This window comes from Bemisia tabaci, chromosome 6 (genome assembly GCF_918797505.1).
Source record: "Bemisia tabaci chromosome 6, PGI_BMITA_v3".
Classification (NCBI taxonomy): domain Eukaryota; kingdom Metazoa; phylum Arthropoda; class Insecta; order Hemiptera; family Aleyrodidae; genus Bemisia; species Bemisia tabaci.
Window position 1 is genome coordinate 27370844 of NC_092798.1, and position 17604 is coordinate 27388447.

A 17604-nucleotide genomic window follows, 5' to 3' on the forward strand; every position below is an offset into this window, starting at 1 on the left:
CGGGCGTTTAACAGGGGACTAAGGCATTCAGAGTTACGTTACGTAACACAAGAATGATCATGAGCCCATCAAAATTTACGAAAACTTAACGCAAATTGACAATACTTTATTCAAAATTTATCCAAATCGCTATTTTGCGGCGGGGGGGGGGGGGGGCGAGCTGAGTGTTGCGTAATTTCTAGGGGATGGAAGAGAGGGCAAAATCTGCATTTTAGCGTTACGGATTTCATAATCGGCCCTCAGTAGTGACTATAGGGCGAAGATAGTGTATCCACGTACAGGTAACGCTGCAATAATGAGGAAAGCTAAATGGATCAGAATAATTAAGAAAGAAAGATTTGATCGACTATCGGCTAGTCAACGCAAATGACGGCAAGTATGCAGAAGAGATTTTTGTGCTCGTAAGATATAGTCTAATTGGAAATACAATCGTAAAGGTCAACCGAGACTAAACAAAGAGGATACTGGTTCTCAATAAAGGACTTTTGACCATAACTAAGCGAAATTTTCGTTTATGTCATGTATGTGACTATCTTAAGATTAGTTTAAAATTGAAAATATTTTTCCTTGGTATCCTTTTCTATCAATTTATTGAACATTTCAGACATATCAAAGAATAACATACCAAAGACTCTTTCCCGGAGTATTTTTGCATAGTTCTCGCGGACAATTCCAACGATTGGTCCGAACATGACTGTGGCTTGTAAACACGATAAAAACCTGAAAAAAAAAAAGGATTTCTAAGTTAGCAAATGGTCACACACACAGGGAGAAAAGAATTCCTTATTCTTACAATGCTCATAATGAGGTACAGGTCCTACCTACTTTTCTTGTCGTAGTTACAATATCACTTTTGTGGTAACGATTGTTTCAGTTGCGGTAAAAATGCTGACTGGGATGAAACTGTTACTGGAATCGAAACAATATTGTTCCCACAAGAGGAAAATTAGAAATACCTGGAATGCACCATGATCATTTTAAAAATATTTAATGTGTATTTTTCATGTATTTTATATGTATTTTCTCCGTAAATATTCTTATTCTATATTTGGACAGAGTTCATCAGAGAGGGACCAACCCACATTAAGTTGAAACTGAGAAGAAGAGGTTTGAAGTTTTATTCCTGCATAAGGCTCAATGTAGAATATAAACTTTAACCCCTCCATCCACAAAACAATTTCTGTTTCTCGAATTTCAGTTTTTGGCAGGAAAAAATATACGGCTAGTGGAACTCGAAAACATTCTTGACTCAATTTTTTTCGAAAATGTGGATTAGTTTCTTTTTGATAAACTCGGTTCATTTAAAGATCAACCTTGTTATCCAAAACACACTTTGCTTTATACTGTCATACGAAGGAAAAACACCGTATGAGCATTTAGGCGTTGCCACATTAACTTTGATAAAACACAAATTTCCTGGTAAACTTATGAATATTTTCCTTCCAATTTTTCAATTTTTTTTTGTTCGGAGTTTCACCTGAAGTCCCTGAAAATTTCAAGGACAAATATTCATATCTTTCCTTAAAAATAATAATTTTATCAAAGGAAATTTGGCAACACTCGAATGCTACTTAGCACGGCAGTATAGATTAGAGTACCTACACAGCGAGAGTATGGACAGATCGCTTCATAGAGGGCTTAGGGCCCAAAAGTGCAGCCACCCTTCTAACCAACTTCTAACGCACAAAATTTCACTGCCAGTCTGCAGATTCCAATTCTAACCAAGAGGGCTAAGAATGTACATAAATGAGCGTTCTCCCGCAAAAATTAGTAAATTTATGCAAAATCTAAGTCAAATAGTGCTTTATAAACGATGGTTCGTAATAATTGTAGGTACTAGTAACTCGCTCTGGATAATTGAAATTCATAGGCTGGCTGCATTTCTGAGCCCTAACTTCATTCGCAGAGGCATCGATGAAGGCCTGATGGATTTTCGGAGTTTCACATCTGTCCATACTTTCGCTATACAGGTACTCTAGTACCTATAGATCTCACGTGAAGAGGGATATTTGCTCTTTTACGTCACAGGGACGACGATACGTCTCATAGCTTCATAAGTTGTTTCAGGATATCTTTGTCATCAAGGCAAGTATATTTCCTCTGAAGTCAATGCTCAAAAGATTCAACGGAGGTGAAAGAACTTTCTTCGGACAAAAGATCTCCCAATAAAACAATTCCTCGCGACTACAAATCGATCAAAAATACTCAATCAAAGACTTCAAACCCCGCTCCAGCACTTCCAGCAGTGGCTTTCTCGGTCATGCGAATTCATTCTCCAGCGGGGGTACAGCCAGCAAGTGCATGCATAACGCTAACGCTATTCATTACTCATGAAACGAGAGACAAAACGAGGTGTCGCCGATCGAAGAGTAATTAAAATGGTACCGAAACTATAAAAGTCCGTAATGAGTGACCTCCAACCTTCACTTTCGTCGCAAGCGTCTCGCATTACGTAAGCCACCGTTAGGTGACGTCACTGTCGCGTCGTCGCTGTAAATCGAACTAACGTCGCGTTGCCATTCGCTCACAAAACTCATGCGACGGTTACGTTGAATTTTAAAAGAGTTGATTGAAAGTAGGCAACAAGCCTAAAGAGCGCGTGCGCATCTCCAAATCGTATTGGTGCCATTGTCGTCCGTTTAGGGGCTATTAGAAAGTCGGTGCTTTTATTTAAAGGTTCTTAAAAAACTGATCCGTTATACCAAGCAAACCCGGGATTCTTACAAATATATTTTCAGATATTGGCTTTTTCAACAAATTAATAAAATTTTGAGGATGATAAATGTTGCACTGGAAAAATAGGAGAGACTTTATCGCATCAAATAGATCCATGTTTTCAGCTACTTGTAATTTTCATCGAATTTTAAGATTGCATTTCTGTTGTCACGAGACTGAAAAATTCGCTTACCAAATTTGACAAACACATTCATCGCGTTATAAAGGCATAGTTTTTTAAAAGGGAAAATTTCCCATGCGAATGCCGTTTCGAAATCAATATCAAATGATATATACATACATATGAGTCGCTTTTATAGCGCTCTTTGGCGCTTTACGACGCCTAATCGCCACAAAGCTCGCTCAAATGATATATTCCTCCCCTAAAAATCTGCCTTCATTACATTGAATTTGTTTATCTTTGGTAAGTGAATGTTTTAATCTCGTGAGAATAGAAATGCGATCAAAAAATTCGATAAAAATGACAAGTAGTTGAGAACATGGAATCAATCGATACGATATATCGCATGTCGTTCTGACCCAAAAATTGACGTCCATCGAATCATCTTACAGCAAATATTTTTCTGGAAAAACCATAAACGTATTATACTTTGACGTCACAACTCCCTCTTCATCGAACCTGCACTCCGAAGACTCGACGAGCTCAAGACACCAGTCCTGTTTAGTCAATGGGTCTTGACATAAGGTCATCGAAAACTAAACACAAGCGGCGCGCGGCGGTGATGATATAGAGATGAATTAGCGGGAAATAGAAGAAGCGCCGGTGAGATGAATTACAAATATATCGTTGTTTGTACAACCTCAACGGGGTGTGTGACAGGTTTGCCGAACAATGCAACTACTCGTCACAGTGCCACTACTTGGATAATGTGCGTCCCGCAGAGTGGAATGTGATCAATTTGACAGCACAGTGAAGAAAGTTATGTCAGCGAGGTATGTTTGTGCAGGTATCTACGCAAAATGACTTATTCTCAGGAACCTCAGTCGCCAGATTTGTCGATATCCGTCGATTTTAAGCCTATTCAATTATTTTTTAAATTTGAGCTTCAGCAGCTTGTGTTTGGTCTTTGTCATGCTTCATCTGAAGCCTCGCTCATCACGTGGCCCCTGTCATAACTCATCCAATGCTGATTTTTATGTTTAATTAATTTTTCTGGGGTAAAATGATGCTTGGACGACAATGAACTGATTTTTCTCGATACCACTAATATAGAGAGCAAGGCAATGAACAGAATTGAACACTATAAAAAGTATGACATGCACTGAAAAAAAAAAAAAAAAAAAAAAACTCCGGCCGTGGGAGCCGCAATTACGGGCTACATAGGCATACCGTCCGTTCCGAGCTCAAAGGCCGAAATTCCGGCTGCTAGAGCCGTAGCTTCGATTACTCCGGGTTCAGAGGCCGAAGCCACGGCTCCAGTAGCCGGAATTTTCGGCCTATGAGCCCGGAACGAACGGTATGTCTATACTAGGGGGCTACGCCCCCTGGCCGCTACGCGGCCCAACCCCCTGAAGGCGCTCCGCGCCATCAATGGGCCGCTTCGCGGCCCTATTTTTACCCTCCTATCAGTGTTAGTTTTATCTTTCCCCTAAACAAATACGATATGAGGTATATTTTAATTTTAAACTTTACTTAAAATTACTTTAAAATTAAAAGGACGCGTTTTGGAATGACTGCTTGATGAAATATTGCAGTAAAACAATGAACAATGATAGGTAATAATACAGATTGCATGAGTCGGGGATCGAACCTATACTGTGATCTAAGCGGACGCATTTAACGTCTTAGACGACTCGGCCACCGCTCGACATGTAATCGCAGAGGTGCGAATCTTGTGTAGATAAGTGTAGAGCTGATGCGCAGGCTACCCAGCTACTGAGCAACCTCCTCGACCATTGCGCATCCTCCCGCGCATAGCGGTAGCAGTACCGGAGCATTCTGTAAAGTCACTCACTTTTATAACGTGATTTTAAAAAAACCTGGGTCCTTTTTCCAAAATCTGATTGCAGCGGGCTCATCTAGGGCCTATTACCTGTCGATTTACGCAAAAATCATGGAAATCGGCCCGGTAGAACGCTCAAACGAACTATGACAAAAAGTATAAATTTACATTGTTTAAATGGGAGAATTCGCAACTTTACCACGTAATATAAAAAAACCTGGGCCATATTTTGAAAATCTGAAAAGAGTTGGCTTATCTAAAGACAATTGCCCGTCGATAGCCGCAAAAATCATGAAAATCGGCCCGGTAGAACGCTGGAACTAAGCGTTACCAGTTTCGCAAAATTAGGAGGTCTTGGAGCTTATAGTATAGAAGATAGCCCGTAATTGCGGCTCCCACGGCCGGAGTTTTTTTTTCAGTGTGTTAAACATTTGCGTATGTGGCTTTTGGAATTATTCCTTTTTTGAGCGACCAAACTTTTACTGATTGTAAATTCTACCGGACGGATGATTGCATCCCTTATTACAGTCCACAGATCCGGATTGTTTGTTCGACGAGGAGCTTTCCCAGTGGGGTATCAGGGGTGGAAAATGATGAATATATCCGCGCTCCGACATGACATCAAGGCTGAAAAGTGTGCCGGGAATGAGTTCATGAATATTTCATGACCGTGCGAAGTGCGACGACTTCCGAAGTCTGCGAGTCTGCGAGAGTGTCAGAACCGCTCAGAACGGACCGGCTTCACTGCAGCACGGCCGGCGCCCGATGCTGGGCCAATGCACTCGTGGCTCATGGCTCATGGCTCACATGGCTCATCTCGAACGGCCGGCGTCCGCGTTGGCGGCGACGCATGGAGACGGCGGCGGGATTTCATAGACCACGGGCAAGGTTAATCGGAACAATTTCACTCTCTCCTCATGCGAGACGCACCTCGCCCGCTCCCGACGCACACTGGATCGATTCAAAAGGAGAGGTCGGACAAAATTTGGAGACTTTAAACGAGTATAACTCCGTTTAAACAAAACTTTGAGGTTCTAAAAGTGGGTCCATTGGTTTTCTCGTGAAATTTTCATCTCAAAGCACCCCTGAAAATTGAAAATGTGACGAAATAAACATCAAAATTTGCAGTTTTAGTCAAAAATTTCATGTCCGACCTCTCGAATTGACTCGATCCACTGTGCGACGCACCGATTTAGTTTCGGCTTGACCTACAGTCATCCGTGGGTGGCCGAGGAAGTGGGGGTGGGATAAGGTAACGGGTGACGCATTTCGAGTTGTGGCATGCGATTTTGAGGGTCGCGGCTACGAAAATAGGTAGCACTGAATGGGTTAGTTGGGCGTGATCCAGAATCGCCACTTCTTAGTGGGGCTGGAGTGGACCTGAATCAGAATTTAGCTCAAGCAAAAAGTAGAGCTGTTTCTTGGAGAAAATCACGCTTAAAAAATCATTGCTTTAAAATCACGATGAGCGCATCAGGAGGTCTGAAGTACACGCCTAACTTCACAAGCTGCGTAAAAAATATGCGTTTTTAAAGCTTCTCGCTTCAAAAACGATAGTACGCCACAAGTGAACATTTTGTAAGAGGAGACATCAGACTCCGAGAAAAGAAGCGATTTGAGGGGTGCCTCATATTTACTTGCAGATGAATGATGAGACGGAGGGCGGACACAGGGGTTCAGCCATGGGCGGATCCAGCAAATTGGCAACACTGTTTTTCTTCATTTAAACTTATGGAAATATATCGATTCTTAGAGGGGCCAGGTGCTCCGACAAGAATCGATTATTTAACATGGGTTTAAACGAAGGGAATTCGGTGTTGCCAGATTGCTGGATCCGCTTCTGGGTTCAGCCGCATCTTACTTTAGGCTTGAATCGGCGGAAGGCGCGGATTTTATTGGAGAAAATGCTAATCAAAAAGGGTGAGCGCCCCTAATTTTTTGTAAATAGTATGGGGGTGGGGGTTGAGTCAAGCCTGACGTAACTTTTAAAGGAGGCGGGTCCTACGCTGCCTGGCGCACATATCTGACATCGCCGAAGAGGGTGGCCAAAAAATTGAGGGGAAAAAATATCTGCCGCGTTTTCAATGGACGGTCGGCTCTCAGGGCATAGTTCCGGAAAGTTGGATACTTTAGGAAAATATTTCACAATGGAAAATTGATTAAAAATTATGTTATAATCCTTAAAATGAATTGAGGTCTTTGAATCAAACTTTTAATTTGGTGCTGTGGTCCATAGGGGCTGTAATTTTACTCTACAATTTAAAATTAAAAAATGTGTGCTATGATACTGTCTTGGTTGATCTGACAACTTATGTTTCTATGAGAAAAAAGAACCCAAATTGCCAATTTAGGGCACGAAGCACAACCCTGAACGTACTCATGAAGCCACCGTGTTCGGTCACCCATCGCGGCCTGTAAAATATTGAGTGAAGTCTATACCTTAGTAGACCGTACTCTATATTTTAAAAATTAAATTTAGACAATTCGGCAATTCTCATGATGAAAAAAAGAATGAAGCTTCCCCTCGACCTCATCGAGAACAACCCATGTCTTTTTCTACATGTTTATTTTCGATGACAATGAAATGCATTTTTAAAGAATTCGCAAATGCATAACTTTCCTGCCTTGCGTTAAAGTCTCCGTCCGCGGCAAAATAATTTTAGATTTTTGATACTGTTTATTTGATTATTGACTTTTTTTAATATTAATGTATCTCTGTTAGGTTTATTTATTCAGAAAAACTTTTGGGGGCATTGAATCGTGCTTAGTTTTTTTAAGGCTCAATTAGATACAGCTTCTTCCTAAGATGTTACTAGTGTCGTCTCAAAGAAAAATTGAATGGAATTTGAATTGCATTCTCAAGTTTAGTCCTAAACTTGCTCATGAAATATCTAAAGTTGACGGTTGTCAAGCTTTTATTTCTACATACCTACAGTATAATATGAGTAAAAAGTATATATTGGGCTCTTTCTGGGACAAACACACACCGATTATCCCTGAAACACACACTCACCGCGATGCCGCTTGTTGACATGCGCCGCTGAGCTCAAATTAGTTTAAAGACATCGATAAATCGTGGCACAAGGCCACCGTCTTCTCGCACATTAGTATCAAAACGATTGCTTCATCAGCAAACCGTCTTAAAACAAATATTCTTTAATTTATTGATGCTTGCAAAATTGCAAAGAAACCCGACTTTGCAGGAGAACTATGAGGTCTGCACGTACCAAAGCGAGAGGATGTGATATTGACCTTTAATTGTACAACAGAAACGCAGAAATATTTAAATTTATAGTCCTTATTCCGGTTTTCTCGGTTCATTTTAAGACTCAATGGGTAGGTTGACTAATTAACTTACTATAATTAACCGGAGTGCGAATTTTTTCAAACTTTTTAAGGTCGGGTTTGATCTTGCCCTAAAATCGGCAGCCCAAAAAAGTGGCACTGTCTGGCCGAGTGCCCCGAGCGGCTGATGTTGGATCGGATTTTAATGCTCAGATGAAGTGCAAAGCGGCAATCTGAATCTATTTAATAGCTTAACGAAAGCCTCTCTATGTCATGATTCGCAGATCAATTGATTCTTGATGATTTTTTTACAAAGCGCCACTACGAGTATTTACTCTAATGTGATGCTAAAAAACCGGTTTCCGTTTGGCACTTGTTGTGGCGCGTGGCCATTGACTCTTGTAAACCTTGCTATATTTCGATTTATGAATGAAAATGAATTTTTTGGACTACACTGGCACCGAGTCAGTAATTCAGCCCCCTTTTCTGAGGACTCAAGAAGGAGGTATAGGGTATTGCCTGATTAATTTTGGTGCAGTCTTTCTCCAAAATGTTCTCCTTGAACACAGGATATTACTTAAAGGTGAAATATCATAATCTGCATTGTAACACCATATTGACGGCGAATCTACATAGTACCAAGCTTCTCAATTTCAGTTTTAACTTCCACTTTTTTATCCTATTTTCTCTATTTAAGATAATATGTAATGCCAAATATTTCTTTTCTTTGCAGAAAATATACTCTCAGGGGCAAAGAAAAATTTTACAGAAGTTTGTGCGTTTATGTTTTTTAGCCTCTCTTCAAAAAATAAACTCGGTCAGCAAATCTCCGACGCAACGAATAGAGATGCGTGATTTCATTGTTCTAACTTAGATTGAAATCATCAAACAAAAACGGCAAAAATAAATATGCTAATATGGTACAGAAAATATTGTCCCGAATATAATAATTTTTGATTTTGAAAAAAAATTCTATAAAAATTATAATTCAATTTACTTTTTATTCGGACACACTGCTATGACGTAGTCTCGTCATCTTTGGTTACATATTAATTAGAGGATATCAGTAATCTCTTAGACTCATCCAAACCAAAAATTTTGGGGAAGACGCACATTACGTTTTATTCGAAAAATCAGAGAAATTTTGAAAATAATTGACGTCAGAAAGTTGCCTGTTCCTATTTTAACACTCGATTTTTAATATCATATCATTGCATCCCAAAATATGTGAAACACACAAAGGAGGAGGGAGGTTAATTATTGTTGAGGATGCGGGCTGAGACTAGAACCCGAATTAAGAATTCCAGATGCATTTTTCGTGGAATTTGCCATGCTTTTAGACCGCATTATACGATGTAGACTACACAAAGTAACAGGGCCGGTGATCATCCGGCTGACCGGAAATTTATGACGTCACCCAATTACCTAGCGTGCAGTGTCAATTTGTACCTCCAGTTGACACGTTGGTGTTAACGTAATGATCGCCATAAAAACGTCAATCCTCATCCTCTATTCGAGATTATTGGTGAGACCACTGCTTCAGATTCGCAAAACTTTATATGGTGTGTGTTTTTTGCAAAATATACCAGATTTGAAAATTTTACCAAATGTACTTTTAACCTGTGCGATTTGTATTTTGTACGAATGAAAGGAGGTAAATTTTAATACAAAACTTGGATACTTATCGTACTGAGTATACATCATGATTATGAGGAATTATTTATTGGATCATCTTCATTTGCACAGAGTTCATCAGAAAGGAATCAACTCACATTGAGTTTGAACTGAGAAAAAGAGGTTTAAAGTTTTATTCCTGCATAAAGCTTAATGTAGAAGAGGAACTTTTACTCCTCTCTAAACAAACCAAATTCTTCTTATTCGACTTTGAGTTTTTAGCAGGAGAAAAGATACAACTAGCGGAACTCAAAAGCATTCTTAACTCAATTTTTTCGAAAATGTGGGTTGGTTCCTTCCTGATTGACTCGGTCCATTTAATCCGTCCTATTTTGTGTATACCGATTTCTTCTGGTATTATTTGTAAGAACAAACAATTTCGATCAGATTATGGTTTATATTTATTTTTCAGTTAACTATATGATTGTAACTGAGCATCCCCAGCACAGCTACATTCTTGCGCGTGTGTAAAGTTCGCCGAAAGCTACAACAAGCAGTAACTCCAGCGCACACACCAGCGCGTGGTGTTAACGTTTATCAAGTGAACAGGACCCGACTTAGCATTTTGGGCTTTAATACACAACAACGCCGCTAGGGACGAATCCGTCCATGAAGTAATACGACTAGGAGGCTCCAACCACGGCATTCTTCCAAAAAAGCGCGAAAACATGTCGTTTTGAAAATTCAGATTTGAAACATTAAGTACATTTTTTTTCAATACGAGATTAAGATTTGAAACGTTAAGTACATTTTTTTCAATACGAGATTAAAGCACAGACCAGTTTTGAATTATCGACAGTATCACCATGATTCCAAAAATACACTACACAACATATCATTCGCTCACAAGAAAAAACAATGAATTAAAATAAAATCATGGCAAGGTCCACAGCCGAAAATGGCGACGATTCCCATCTACCAACGCGCGCTCTAACCAATGGTAGATGTACCATTGGTAACATCCACTGCAGAGACCGACCGGAATAGTAGCTCTAGGTGCTAGCACCAGAGCCGGTAATAGCGTTAAATTATTCAATGATTATTCAATGGTCTGAATTAAATTATTCATGATTAATGCACCAGGTTCACGGTCAGTCATGCCGAAAAAATGTCTGCGGTAGGCCCGAAAAACTGTTGCAACAATTTTGCATTCATCCATCTTAAATGCAAACGTTTTTGTGACGCTGTATACGAAAACGAATTGAATTAACTGAGGGGATGCACTCTGTGCGGAAGTAAATAAGTCGAAGGGAAGAAGCATCTGTACTTCAGTGATTACAACGGTTAAAACAATAAGGTTTTGTAAATTCCTCTTATTTTTTAAACCGGCATGTTGATACAATGTTTTACTAAAAAAATATGTATTTAAAATTTAATTTATTTTCCATTGAAGTGAAATAGAAAGTTATGTTATAGTTATGGGTAAATACTGTTTTTGATATTTGATTTTTGTTCCAAAATATGTAGTATAGGGACTTAAATCAATATTAATTGCTCACCTAACACGATTTGATGTAGATTCTGATTTGTATTTTTTGACGATGGTTGCTTCACGCGGGGTTTCTTTACCGTAGTTTAGATCAAAATTTACTCGTGTAAAAATTAAAGTAAGGTATGGCGATATTTACCAAATACTTCCACTCGACTGAATGCTCAATTGTTCAGGGATTCGACTTGAAAACCATACGCGGATGGTAAAAGGAACACCAGACAATATGTAAATTAAAGCATTATAATAGATGCTTTCTCGTCGCTTCGAAGATGACAATTATAGAAAATTTAAGTAAGCAACCCCTAACTAAGATATTCAGGTTATTCGATGCATACATTCAAACTTCTGCTAGTAAAAAAATATACGAGTTAAATCATTAGACGTTACCATATCAGCCTCTGCGGCACAAAAATGTGGTAACCTCAATCTCGGAGTTTCGGCTCAGCCGTTGCACGTTGTTTACACTTTGAAAACCGCAGGATGGCGTCAGGCACTGCTGGATTAAAAGACCTGCCAAAACCGCTGATATGCCAAATCAGATTGCTTTACGTAGATTTTGGTTTTTCATGTGAGCGGAAAATTCAAAATTTTCGCCGATAGCAATAAATAAATACGTTACTATCTGGATTCAAAGTTAATGTCGGTAAAGTTTGTTGCATGAATAATTTTTTACGCTCAAGTTTAAAGGAGCACAATATAGTGGAATACTTAGATTCGTACTTTCTCTAGTGGTCCATTGACTGCCTAAAACAACAAAAGGGAGCAGCAACAATGATTCGAGAACTGATGCTCTTTCATACGATGTTAGTAAAATTTGTGTATATACTATTACAAATTTCTATAATCTTTCCATTTGTAATACCTGAGACACGCCACCAGAAAGAGTACCACATAGTAATAGAATAGGAAAAATTTACTTCCGCAGGAGTTTATCACACGTGTATCCCATGAAGGTATACTTTTACGATGCAGTAAGACGAAAACGAAGAGGTTTAAAACCCAACTAATGATGTTTCCTCAGTGTCTGATCCGCTGTTAATGAGATATTCAGAAAAGTGACTATTAGTCGACCAACCGTTAGGTTCATTGCACACATTCTACAGGTTTACTGCGTCTCGGTACACTTTCTACACTTGAAACGAAATTTAAGTTTGATTTTTGGTCAATCTTTAACTGATCAGCCAACTTTGGGCAACTTTATGCTCTCAATGATGCTTGTATAGGTCCCACGCAATGTTTATCCGATGACTTCAATGAAGAGCCACGTTTTCTAGTTCAGCCACAAAAGCATCCATCTACATGGAAAGTCTAATGGCGCGTATGTTTTTTTCTGTAATGAGCCATAAGAAAAAGCTCGTTTTGGAGCATAACTACAAAATGTAGTTCCAGTGCGGTACATACAGTGCGGTAGCAGTGTACAACTTTCCCGATGCGGAACTTTTTATTGTTTCTACATTTCAGTGTTACGATCAACCTTTTAAAACATTTTAACCGATTCACGTATGTAAGAAAAAAGGAGAAGGGGGATGAGAGAGAAAACAACAGTAAATTATCAAAATATGATTGCATACCTTTTAAAATACTATTCGTTGCTCTGAAAAAGATGACATGATACCAAAAGATAAACATAATGTTCTACGAATATGGATAACCTTATCAGAATAATAGAAAGCTGTAAGTGAGGTAAATTATTATGCTTACCTGTAAGACTATATACGAGGGACTCGTGAAAAATCTAGCTAAGAGGAGCAATCGAAAAGGCTGGAATATTTCCTCGGCGATCCAAAATCAATAAATATGAGCAGCACTTGTGAGCGTTTCCAGTCCGCGCATCCTCATCGCGTTGCGATAAAATTTTCAAAAAAGTAAAACCAATTTCGACGGTCGATTTTCAAAAACTCGATCCGAAAAAAACCCCATGAAGGTAAAAGAATAACGTGCGAGCGAATCTAGGACCTTACAGAAAAAGGGACTGGAACTGGCGAAGCGCGACGAAAAAAGACGGAAATTTCGAAATTCGACTTCGGGGGCTGGAAAAAATGTTGAATTCGAAAAAAACGGGGCTGCTAACCGCGGATGGGAATCAGCTCGAGATGAGGCGCGCGACTGGGTCGAGATGCGTCAACGGTGGTGGGTCGGGCCGGGCCACTCCGGATGATGGATGGTGAGATACTGCTCGCGTGATTGCGACCACTCGAATAAATCCGGCCAAATCGCTCGCCCGATTTTTCTGCACATTCACTCGGGGACCCGCTTACTGGAGCACTGTACCATACGGCCAGCCTCCCTCCCTCGCCCCCGCCCCCCGGCCCCAACCCGTCCTCTCATCAGGAAACTTTACATATATTTTAAGGTTAGGTTTTCCCGGTTTCGATCGTACTTTCGGGCCTCCAGACGAGGAAACGCGCGCTTCCTTCCCCCTCTAACGATCCGAAAACCTGACTTGGTTATTTTCGCTTTCCCTCTCTCTTCGGGCGTAGTGGTGAGATTGAGATCATTATCGAATTTGAATTTGAAAGCAGGACCTTTGCCAGGGTGAAATGTCATCCACGCAAATAGCAAATTGTCACCTCCCAAGTAAACAAAATAACCAACAATATTTAGTGAGATTCCCACACTGGGAGAAAAAAAAAAAAAAAAAAAAAAAAAAAAAAAAAAAAAAAAAAACACCACATTGGATCTAGAGTCCAGACTCTTGAAAACATTGACAAGAAAAAGGACTCTTGATTCAATCAGATTTAGGCTTAAATCAAAAGGAAATCCGCTCAAATTAAGAGGCTGGGTTATTGATTTCAGCTTAAATCTGATTGAATCAAGAGTATTTTTTCTTGTCGATGTTTTTAAGAGTCTGGATTCTAGATCCAATGTGTTTTTTTTTTCCAGTAATTATAAATAATTTTTTCACGAAGTTCCAAATCAATGTTACTTACATAAAAAAACGAAGCAATGTAGCTAGGTATAGGCTAATTCTGGTGAAATCCGCGGAAAATCCAGAAAAATGGATTAGCCATGTAAGCTACGTAATTGTTAAATGATAATTGAACAATTCCGAAGCACAAGATGCTTCATTTTTTCTGGACACGAGTCTTTACAGTGAACATTAATGGACATTTGTCTAAAGAAAAATATGATGGATAACGTCATCCTCTGACGCATACGATGGATTTTCATGTTGGTCCTACCCGTGATGCACGAAGAGTCACCGGTGTATTTAATGCACCATTAATAGCTTTTTTGTATTACTTATTAATGGTATATTGATAAATAATTGTTAATGTATGACGTGAACCACGTGTTTTTCACAGAGGGATTCCGGACTCAAAAATTAAGAGCTTGTACGTATCTTGCTACCTTTACTAATTAAAGTTTTAAATATATTATGTGACGAGTGCATTCGTTCTATTCAATTAAGAAATATTTTTGAATACATTTTAACAAATGTAGTACATGAAACGTCCGCTGTAATTAGAGTATCGCCCTCTTCAATTAAGAATCATACTTCTGCAGTGTCTGTGAATATTCATGAAATGTCCGTAAACTTTATAGGAGCGGATACCACTGACAACGGAGTGAGAAACTTTGGCATCAGTGTATTAAAAAGCCTAGATTACCTAATAAGAAATACGTAAGCTATAGACAGAATTTTTATTAATTCCTGCCCAAAGTGCAACAGGTTATTAACTTCAAAAAGGATTTTCATGTTCGATATGCTTCCCCATTCAACATTCGAGCTGCTTCCCAACATCGCCTTTTAATGTTTATTTCTCAACTAGTTCCTCGAATATGTCGAACAAAGTGAGTTTTCGTAGGCGACGAATTCGATCATTAATCTTCAGATTTAAATACGAGTGCATTGCCGCTCCGTCTCGACAAAATCGTGAAAGTCCACCCAAAAACTCTAATAATCCTTTGAGAAATGTGACAAGGAAACCGAGGAAACCTGTTAATGCACACATTGTCCATAGGCCTGTTGACCTTGATCTAATTATCACATTTTTTCTATTTGTGAATAGTGAAATTAGCTGTTGAATGCTTAGTTTGATGTGAGGCTCATGATCGGAGCGGCCTTTATCACCGAAAGGTAGGGAAAGATAGCTAAGACTTTTCACAGGAAGAGATCTACAGTGCGTATCGCACATTCGCACGAAATAATCTGTGCATCATGCTCTTAACCACACTCACTACGTACAAATAATATTTGTCCGAATTTTCCAAACGCAGCTTTGAATATGCATTTATATAATTTATTTTTCCCCACAGTTTCCGGGCATCACATTTTAACATTTACATCGTTTAATTCTTTTCCAGTAATGTAATAGTTGGGGAATGACTTGGTTTTACATGAAACGTATAGACCTCTTAGCGCGTGCAGCTCAACGACGAAGCCACGAGGTCTTTATTTAATGGGAAAAAAAAGTGAAAAAGAAAATTGGTCAATTTTAAATAGAACGGAGGATGAGCAACATAATTTTTTGTTTCTTTGAAGAGAGTTGTAATACTCAGATACACCGCCACGGATGGTGGATCTTTAGCGCAATAAATGGCTTTAATTAATCTTCCGCTGATGGTATTCAATTTTGATGCAAGAAATTACCGTTTGGCGAATTTTTTCACACAGCTTGTTTCCACTAGAGTGACTCACACCAAAAAATTACTGTACGCGTGCATGATTGAAATACTCCAGAGGCAACATTTTGCAATTTCATACGAAGAGGATGCTGCGTATCAGAGAATCTTTATGCGCAGGATTACTTAGCAATTTGCAAATCTTCAGAATTTGATGGTGTCAAATAGTCGGCAAGGTCAATACTTTCGTCATTCTCACACGTGCTGTGGTATGGGGGTACAAAAATGGGTATGAAAATATCGGTACTTTAGCCTATTTGAAATCTAAAGGTACCCGGTACCTTTGAATATATTCCTGCATACGAGAATAATTTGATGATGCCGCTCATAATATCTGTGAGTTACTATTGAAAAAGGTTATCCCGGAAAAATAATACGAAAGGAAAGACTTCCTCACCGGACGTCTCATTGAATAAATTTCCGCATCCCAAAAAATTAGACGACAGTATGAAGTCCTCGAGTGATACTATTCTCCTATTTCATTCACAATTACACATCCTAAAACAGTTGGCTCGTTGGACATCCGGGACTACGATGTCGAATTATTCGTGATCAGAGCTAATTTCCGGTTCTAATTTGCAAAAGTTCTCCATTTCGTCACCGTACCTCGTCGAGCAAATAATGGCAGCGAAGTATCAACGTTATTCAAATATGAAACTCAATGGTCCAATGCATGAGCCTGCTAAGTGCATTGTTTGTGATTTTGAGAAAATTTGAAGCAAAGTTAAAATCTTATATTTTTTTACGCAGATATGTTCCCTTTTGTTTCATAAGTTATTTTTTAGCGGTCAAATGATACTTATGTGTTTTCCTTTGACCTTCTATCATACAATTATTTTACACAAAAAAACGACCTTAAATTGAATATTTTTTGAGTGTCATTTAAATGTCATTCATGCACTGGATCCCTTGATCGTAAAGACTAATAAGCTGAATGTTGTCGTCCCTAATGTAAGAATAGAATGTTCAATTTTTCAATCTAGTCTCCCTCCAAAATCTAGAAGAATTGAAGTCCATCTGGCCTTGAAAAATATTTAATTCAGAAGTACAAATGACACTTTGATATGCGTTTTTGTTGTTCATACATTAGATGGATATTCATTCCCTGCTTGCTGTGATTTTGGCAGAGTTAAATATTTAATGTAAATGAGGGTATGGGCTCAATGTTGCTTTTTATTACTCTGGTACAAACATATAACAAGCTCGTGATATGAATGTGTTTTTTGATTTCTGTGACACATGGATATTAAAACTAATGTTTTTGCCTGAGATATCATTCCATATCATTGATTTTTTGCAGATGAAAATTTTGATTAAGCTACAGCAAACATTTAATTCATCAAATAGTTCTTTGTCTCTAAAAAAATTACATCCGTAAAGAACAGAGCGGAGGATTGCGAATGTGAAGAATCCATTCCTATCTTTACAATCATGTAGCTGCATAAAGACCCTGAGGAAGTAAATATTATTGAATAAAATTAAAGCGTTTAATTCAATATCGGCAACATTGAAACGATGAGTACAACTTTCATTTGCAATGATAGGCGAAAAACAAAAAATGCCAGAAAACAAAAGTGAAAAAAGTAAACAAAAGTCGAACCGAATAGGTTATGAAAGTATTTAAGTCATGCTGGGCTACCATGCTGATACTTTCGAGGAACAATAAGCGGAGAGGCAAGTACGACGCTAATCGTAGAGCGATTACGTTTGCTCGGGATCGGAAGATGGAGAAAGGGAGAACGAAAAGCAGCACGAATCCGTCTTCTGTCGTCTCCAAATAAAATCGGTGATGGATGGCAACCAGTTACTTCATCAATTAAAATCGATCCAACGTCACCTCATAAAACC

At 38.8% G+C, this 17604-nt stretch overlaps 1 protein-coding gene across 1 annotated transcript in view; it reads right to left on the reverse strand.

Moving 5' to 3' along the window:
* The window catches only part of LOC109033616 (very long chain fatty acid elongase AAEL008004), a 40140-nt gene extending 26868 nt beyond the window's left edge, over window positions 1-13272 (reverse strand). Inside the window, exons 1-2 of the mRNA XM_019046314.2 lie at window positions 12832-13272; window positions 626-720 (exon numbers count right to left, since the gene is read on the reverse strand). Coding sequence (XP_018901859.2) covers window positions 626-692 — 67 coding nt within the window. The 5' untranslated portion in view covers window positions 693-720; window positions 12832-13272. The remainder of the gene's footprint in view (window positions 1-625; window positions 721-12831) is intronic.
* Window positions 13273-17604: the final 4332 nt, after the last annotated feature.